General features: G+C 53.4%; 1 protein-coding gene across 1 annotated transcript; it reads right to left on the bottom strand.

The window, feature by feature from the left end:
* Positions 1-397: 397 nt before the first annotated feature.
* Positions 398-1,519, bottom strand: Tmem158 (transmembrane protein 158). Its single transcript, XM_048334461.1, has 2 exons — positions 1,454-1,519; positions 398-1,171 (listed from the first exon to the last, which is right to left on the bottom strand). Exons 1-2 carry the CDS (start codon positions 1,517-1,519, stop codon positions 398-400), a joined length of 840 nt encoding a protein of 279 aa, XP_048190418.1.
* Positions 1,520-8,433: the final 6,914 nt, after the last annotated feature.

Raw genomic sequence — 8,433 nt, 5'->3', positions numbered from 1 at the left:
GGGGGTAGAGCATTATATAGCCTTGAGCCCAGAGAGGGGCTCAGGGGGCACAGCGCCCAGGCCCTGAGTTCAAGCCCCAGGACTGGCAGGGTGGGAACAAACAAAACAAAACAAAACAAACCCCCAATCACAGGGCAGACTCAGGGCGGACGGGAGAGGCTGGCTGGGTGGCCTTGATCTGGGGAGGTGGGGGTGGGGGTGTGGGGGGGACACGGAATGGACACCCCAGGAGAGCAGCAAGTGGCAGTCCCTCGGTGGCCACGACCTCAGGGAGGGAAGGCCCGGGATGACCACTCGGTGATCCGTGGCCGAGGACACGGGGAGGAGGGAGAGCCAGCCAGCCGGATGGGGCTCCCGGGGGGGGGTGGTGCCCACGGTCACCCACGGTCACCCACGGTCACCCACGGTCACCCACGGTCACAGTGGAGATGGGGGTGGTGGTGGTGGTGATGGTCCCCCCGGTGGTGACAGCGGTGGTGGTGGCGGCGGTGGTGGCGACGGCGGTCCCCCCGGCGGTGGCGGCGGCGGTCCTGCGCTGCTCCATGCCGTTGGGGAGGAAGCCGGCGATGATGGGCACGGGCCAGATGAGGGCGGCCACGCTCCACACCACGATGACCAGCGTCATGAAGCAGGCCACCAGGGTGGACTCGATGGGCTTCCGGTTGAGCCTCCAGCCGGCGGCCTCCCCGGGCAGCTCCTCCAGGCTGAAATCCAGGCAGCAGAAGTGCCAGGGCCGGGCCTGCAGCCACAGGGGGCCGGGGGCGGGGGCGCCCGCGGGCGGGGCGGGGGCCCGGGAGGGGGGCGGCGGCGGCGCGGTGGCCGGGTCCGGGGTCCCCCCGCCGGGCGCGGGGCGCAGGGCCGCCGGGGGCTCCGCCCCCCCCGCCCCCGCCCCCGCCGCCGCAGCCCGGCGCTCGGGCAGCCCGCCGCAGCCCAGGCACAGGCGCAGGTCCTGGCGCGCGCCGCCCGCCGCCAGCGCCGGGTGCTCGACGAGCAGCGGGGGCCCCACGCGGTGGAAGGCGGCGGCGAAGAAGGCGCGGCCGTGCGCGTTGGTGGAGAAGAGCAGCAGGTCGCACGGCGGCGGCCCCGCCCGCGGTCCTCCGCCCCAGCGCACCAGCAGCGAGCTCGGCAGCGGGCGCTGCACGCTGATGTTACACGGCGGCGGCTCCGGCGGCTCCGGCGGGACCCCGGACGGCGCGGCGGGCGCGTGGACGGTGCCGTTGGAGGAGGAGGAAGGAGACGCCGTCGCCGCCGTCGCCGCCGCCGCCGCCGCTCCACGGATCCCGGAGAACCGACAGGTGGTGGTGGTGGTGGCCAGGAAGAAGAAGAAGCAGCCGCCGCCGCCGCAGCGCCACCACCACCACCGCCACCGCCGCCGGCCGCAGCCCCGGGCGCCCGGCGGGGTCCTCGGCGGCATGGCCGGCGGGCTCCGGGGCGCACCGCGCGCGCCTCACGCGCTCCGGACGGGCGGCGGCGACCCGGGCGGCGCCCGCGGCGGGGACTCCCGGGGTGGTGGCGGCATGGCGGGGCGACCGCGCCGGCGATCGGGGGTGGGGTGGGGTGGGGTGGGGTAGGGGTGGGGTAGGGGGTAGGGGGGGGGACCCCGGTGGCGGGGTAGGGCAGGGGAGGTGGTGGGGGGGCGCGCAGGGAGTCGTGGGAACCGGCTGGCTGGCTGGCTGGAGGACGGGTTGGCTGGGCGGAGTGAGGGCGCACGGAGCTCCACCGAGGAGGGGAGGGGAAGGGAGGGAGGGGAGGGGGGAGGGAGGAGGGGGAGGAGGAGGAGGAGGAGATGATGATGATGATGGAGATCTGTGGGGTCCCCACCCCGGAGCTCTGAGGGTGGCTGGGTGGGTGGGTGGGTGGGTGTGGGGGGGCAGTGGTGGGGGGGAGTCCTCGGACAGCTCCCCCTCCCCACCCCACACGTTGGTCGGCTGTGCTGGGGATGGGGAGCCCCAGAAGCGTCACCCAGAGCTGGATTTCCCCCTGCTCCGCGCGCCCCGCCCCGTCACGCCCTCCTAGCGCCCCGGCTCCGCCTCTCCCCACCCCCCCCCCGGGAGTGAGGGGGGGGATGAGGGGGATTCCAGAGAGAGGTGGGAGGGAGGGAGGGCGGGGCCTAGACTAGGTCCCCACTCCCCCAACATACCCCCCCAACCTCCCCCAACATACCCCCCCTACCCCTCTACCACCCCCCCAACCCCGCCCCGCGCGCCCACCCGCGCGCTCCGGGAGAATTGAGACCTCCAAGGGAGGTTCTGGAAACTCTCCTCTGCCACTCTGGAGAAGCGCCTGCCATGTCTAGTTTCAGGGGTCACACCCACACACACCCCACACCACACACCCATCCACCCACCCACCTACACACACACACCCAGACAGCTCGTTTTATTCCGTTCCATTCCATCCGACTGTTTTGCTCCATTCCATTTTGTTCCATTCGATTCCACTCCCTTCCTTTCTGTTTTATTCCACGCCGCTCAATCCCTCTTCGCTTCCAGTCAGTGTTCGTCTAACCCGGTGTATGCCGTCCTCATCCACTTCACTGTATCCTGTCCTGTTTTATGCTGTTCCATTTGAAGATTCGATTCCATTGTATTCTATGCCATTTCATTCCATCCTCCGTTTGATTCGGTTTTATTCTTTTCTATTCGATTCTGGTTTATCCGATCCGAACCTGTTTTATTCTATTCTTTTCCATTCCATTCTAATCTATTTTATTCTATCCCTTTCTAGTCTATTTTATTCCATCTCATTCTACTCTATTCTATTCAATTTGATCGATTTGATTTGATTCTATTCCATTCTCTTCTATTTTATTCCATCCCATTTTATTCTGTTCTGTGCTGTTTTATTTTACTTTATTACTCTCTCTCTCTCTCTCTCTCTCTGTGTCTCTGTCTCTCTCCCTCTCCCCAGTCCTAACGCTTGAACTCATGACCTGGGCTCTGGCCCAGAGCTTCTTTAGCTCAAATCTAGAGCTCTACCCCCTTGAGCCACATACCACTACTAGGTTTTTCTGAATAGTTTATTTGAGATAAGAGTCTAATAGACTTTCCTGCCCCGGCTGGCTTTGAATCATGATTCCTCAGATCTCAGTCTATGAAGAGCTGCTATTACAGACATGAGCACCCGTGCCTGACTCCCTTCTATTCTACTCTCCTATTTTATTCTGTCCTATTCCATTCTATTATATTCCATTCCATTTTATTGTGCTCTATCCTCTTCTCTTTTATCCTATTCTGTCTTTTTTTTTTTTTTTTTTTTTTGCCAGTCCTGGGCTTGGACTCAGGGCCTGAGCACTGTCCCTGGCTTCTTTTTGCTCAAGGCTAGCACTCTGCCACTTGAGCCACAGCACCACTTCTGGCCATTTTCTATATATGTGATGCTGGGGAATCGAACCCAGGGCTTCATGTATACAAGGCAAGAACTCTTGGCACTAGGCCATATTCCCAGCCCCTGACCCCTTGTTTTATAGGGAAAACTGTGGCCAAGGGGAGGGGTGAGGACAGTGTCTCCCATGTCTCTTCAGTAGCCAGAGACAGAACTTTGTGCCTCTAGTTTTTCTCCTTGGTTATTTAAAATATCAAATCCTGGGGCTGGGAATATGGCCTAGTGGCAAGAGTGCTCGCCTGGTATACATGAAGCCCTGGGTTCGATTCCTCAGTACCACATATATAGAAAAAGCCAGAAGTGGCGCTGTGGCTCAAGTGGCAGAGTGCTAGCCTTGAGCAAAAAAGAAGTCAGGGACAGTGCTCAGGCCCTGAGTACAAGCCCCAGGACTGGCAAGAAAAAAAAAATCAAATCCTAAGCCACGTGGGCCTGTTTATCATCCTAGCTTCTCAGGAGCCTGGGATCTAAGTATCACAGTTTGAAGCCAGCCAGGGCAGGAAAGTTGGTGAGACTGATCTCCAATGAACTACCAAAAAAGCCAAAAGTGGACCTGCGGCTCAAGTGGTAGAGCACTAGCCTTGAGCCAGACAAACAAAAATAAAACCCCAGGGACAAAACCCAGCACCTGAGTTCAAGCCCCAAGATCTGTACCCAGCCCCCCCCCCAACACACACACACACACAAATAGCACAGAGAAAAGAACAGATTGAGCTAGGAGCTGTTGGCTCACACCTATAATCCTAGCTACTCAGGAGGCTGAGATCTGAGGATCACAGTTGGCTCCAACCCAGGCAGAAAAAAATCCCCATGAGACTTTTTAACTCCAATGTACCACTTGGAAACCAGAAGTGGAACTGTGGCGCAAAGTGGTACATACGTGCTAACCTTGAGGAAAAATGCTCAGAAACAGTGCCCAGGCCTAGAGTTCACACCTCAGGACCTGTCCCCGCCCCCCCCATATATATATATACACATATATATATACATATATACATATATACACACATATATATACACATATATATCACTGAGAAAAGAACATATTGGAAATCCTGTTTAGAGACTGTGGTTGTTTGTGCTGGATTTATTGGTTGGGGTAGAATATTAAGAAGTAGGAAAGCAGGCTTTGTTCACCTGTTTCCCTGAAGGCATCAGGAGCTACTCTGGGTCAGGGGAGGAGCTACCAGAAACCCCTCCCCTGCCAGGCCGGCTTGAGGAGACCTGGAGATTCTCTTGCCTCTACTTCCACCTAGGGAAGTGATTCTCCAGCATCTTGGCCAGCTCTCCAGAGTGGCCCTGTGAATTCTTCCTGATGACTGCCATTAGAAGGGAGCTTGGTCTCTGGGGGAACGCAGGCAGCAATTAGAGCCTGCACAGTTCATTTAGCAATGAACCACAGATTCCCTTGGGGACCTAGCAGCCATTGTGGCCATCTTAAAGTTGTTACTTAAGACTTAATTCCGTCTGCTACATTTCCACACAGCTTGAGCTTGGATACTTTGTAAGAAAGGTAGGGCAGGAACCTCTGGCCTGTATTTCTTTTTCTCTTATTTTTGTTGGTCATGGGGCTTGAATTCAGAGCCTGGCACAGTTCCCGTGTTTTGTCACTCAAGGCTAGCACTCCACCTTTTTGAGCCACAGCACTACTTACAGTTTTCTGGTGCTTCCTTGGAGATATGAGTCTCAGTGGACTTTTGCTTCCCAGGCTGGCTTTGAACCGTGATCTTCAGATCTCAGCCATCTAAGTAGCTAGGATGACAGGCTTGAGCCACCAGTACCCAGCTGTCTTTCTTTTTGTTCCCTTAAAATGTGTGTGTGTGTGTGTGTGTGTGTGTGTGTGTGTGTGTGTGTGTGTGTGTTCCAGACCTGGGGCTTGAACTCAGTGCCTAGATACTGCCCCTGAGCCTTTTTGCTCAAGTCTGATGCTCTACCACTTGAACCACAGCCCCACTTCCAGCTTTTTACTGGTTAGTTGGAGATAAGAATGTCAAAGAACTTTTCTGCCCAGACTGGCAGATCTTAGGCTCCTGAGTAGGTAGAATGACAGGCATAAGGCACCAGCATCAGGCAAACTCCTCATTTTATACATGTGGCAGTTGAGACTCAGAGAGAGGTGATGGATTTTTTAATTTTTTTATTTTTTGCAAAGACAACGTGCTACCCTTGCCTAACTGGGTACTGGCCACAGTCCTCTGTGAGTTCAGACCTTTGCCACTCTCTTCCATCTGTGCTTGAAAAATGAGGTCCAGCTGCAAAATGAGAGCTCAGAGCCTTTCTAATTTATTTAGGACAGAAGAGGGAAATGATAGAGCTTCGTAATTACTAGGATCACACTTCTAACTCAATTTGCAGGGTGGATGATTGATTGCTGGGTGGAGAGTGTGGGTGAACTCAGCAAAACTTCCACTCGGAGGTAATGAAGCCTTGTTCCTTCGAGCTCAGTCCAAGCTAGATGTGTATGAAGGAGGAGGAGGATGGAGCCCAGTTTGGACCAGTCCCAGCCCTGACACCTGAACAAATCCATGGGCAAAAGCTTGGAACCTCTGGCCCAGGTAGTATGGAGGTTCTAACTGGAAAGTCCTTCCAGGAGCCTCGATGATTCTTGACACTTCGTACTGGGAATCTTCTTGAACAGCCAATCCAGGCCCTGCTCCAGTGAAGGCCAGATCTAAAAACAAACACATTCTAGAAAAATATGCTAGAATGAGGGGCTGGGAAGGTGGCTTCGTGGTAGAGTTGCTTGCCTAGCATGCATGAAACCCTGGGTTTGATTCCTCAGTTACCACGGACACAGAAAAAGCCAGAAGTGGTGCTGCAGTTCAAGAGGTAGAGCGCTAACCTTGAGCAAAAAGAAGCTCAGAGACGGTGCCCAGGACCTGAGTTCAAGTCCCAGCACTGGCAAAAAAAAAAAAAAAAAGATTCTCACAGGGAGTTTCCTGGCTGGGCTGGCTTCAAAAGCCGATCTTCAGATCTCAGCCTCCTGAGTAGCCAGGATGACAGGTATGAGTCACCCGCATCCAGCTTCATTCTCACAAATATCAAGCAAGTTGAGCCAGGCAAAGTTCTTGGTATTGCCTCTGGTGGTATGGGTGAGCATGTAGGAGTCATTAATGTGGGTCTGTGTTGTCTTCAGGATTCCAGGGAGGTCTCTATCTGCCTAACAGAGGCTCATGACAGCTATGCGGGACAGTGACCCAGGCTCCGATGTTTCCCTTTCTCCATTGCTGTGTCCCTCTTCTCTGTGCCTTGAGGAAAGGCTTGGCTGACAGCTAGCTGAACGTTTCACACCTTATTGAAAAGTCACCACAATAATTACCGGTCCATTAACAGGGGATTTGAAGAGGCTGCTTCAAAGCCTCTTTCCTCGGAATTGCTGCGACAGGTGTGGAAAAGAATCTGGGCAAGAGAGTAGGCTGTTTAAAGAGCTATTGGGGAGGGAAGGGAGGTGTTAATTAAACAGGGCTGAATAATGATCAGGGATAAGGAAACTTTTAATGGGGTGGCCCATTCTATCTAATGATGAGTTTAAAATGAAGAAGCCAGGGACTGGTGACTCACGCCTGTCATTCTTAGTCCTCAGGATCTGAGGATGACAGTTCAAGGACAGCCAAGGCAGGAAAGTCCATGAGATTCTTATCTCCAATTAAGCACCAAAGTAACTCAAATGGTAGAGTGCCAGCCTTTGGGTGAAAAATCTAAGGGACAGTGCCTAGGTCCTCAGCTGAAGCCTTCCAGTAATGTCACTAAATTAATTAAGAAACACAAAGATGTACAGATTTTTTTTTTTTTGGTTGGTTGTGGGACTTGAACTCCGGGCTTGACTCTGTCCTTGAGCTTTTTCATTCAAGGCTAGTGCTCTGCCACGTTGAGCCATAGCTCCATTTCTGGCTTTTGGATGGTTCATTGGAGATAAAAGTCTCATAGACTTTCCTTCCCAGGCTGGCTTCAACATGATCCTTAGATCTCAGCTTCCAGAAGAGCTAGTATTACAGGCACAAGCCACAGGCACCCAGCTAAGATATGCAGATTTTGATCTCTGCTCTTATACCTTCATGAGGAATTTAACCTGAACTTTAAGTCTTCTACTGTGTAGTTCATATCTGGGTTGGCAAGAAGAAAACCTAATGTACCCTGTACCACAGGCTTCATTTAACTAATGAAAGTTAATGAGCTGTTATAGCTGAAAATCAAATGTCTAAATGGCTGGATAGGGGCAGGAAGACTTTTCTATTATTATTATTATTTCTTTTTACAGAGGTATCTAGATGCCAGTGGCTCATGTCTCTTGTGCTAGCTACTCAGGAGACTGAGATCTGAGGATCACAGTTTGAAGCCAACCAGGCAGGAAAGTCCAGTGAAACTCTTATTATCTTCAATTAACCAGCAAAAAGCCAGAAGTGGAAAAATAGCACAAGTGATAGAACACGAGCCTTGAGCTAAAAAAAATCTAAAGGAGAGTGCCTAGGTCTTGTGTGTCACACACTAAAAACTTATCACTCACCCTCAAAGATTATACAGTAAGTATCTGATAATCGCTTTATTTCAAACATTTCATGAACCACCTCGCTTCCTAATTTATAGACAATGGGACAATGGGATGGAGGCGCAGAATCACGTGACCAGGAGCACAATATTAACAAACACAGAACCTGGGTTTTGAACCCAGTTCCATATTATTTCTTTGTTGTTGTTGTTGTTTGTTTGTTTGTGGCAGTCCTGGGGGTTGAACTCAGGACCTGGGTGCTGTACTTGAACTTTTATTGCTCCAGTATAGTACTCTACCATTTGAGCTACAGCTCTACTTTTGGCTTTTTTGGTGGTTCATTGGAGGTCAGAGTCTTGTGAACCTTCCTGCCCTGGCTGGCTTCAAACCTCAGTCCTCAGATCTCAGCCTCCCAAGTAGCTTGGATGATAGGTATGAGCCACCTGGTGATTTTTCCATCTGATTTTGGACCTCTTTCTAGGCCATAGTACACAGTCCTAGAGCCTTTCAGCTAAACCACCATTTTCTAGACTGTCCAGGGAAGATGGGTGGGGCCAGGTCAGGGG

The sequence above is a fragment of the Perognathus longimembris genome, chromosome 26, assembly GCF_023159225.1.
Source record: "Perognathus longimembris pacificus isolate PPM17 chromosome 26, ASM2315922v1, whole genome shotgun sequence".
Taxonomy (NCBI): domain Eukaryota; kingdom Metazoa; phylum Chordata; class Mammalia; order Rodentia; family Heteromyidae; genus Perognathus; species Perognathus longimembris.
This window is presented reverse-complemented; position numbering and strand designations above follow the sequence as displayed.

Excerpts from the sequence above, each read along its gene's own strand:
- Tmem158 (XM_048334461.1), bottom strand. The coding sequence starts at position 1,519 with ATGCCGCCACCACCCCGGGAGTCCCCGCCGCGGGCGCCGCCCGGGTCG. Across the intron at positions 1,172-1,453 it reads CGCCGCCGCCCGTCCGGAGC|CCGCCGGAGCCGCCGCCGTG; the intron begins GCGTGAGGCGCG and ends GTCCCGCCGGAG.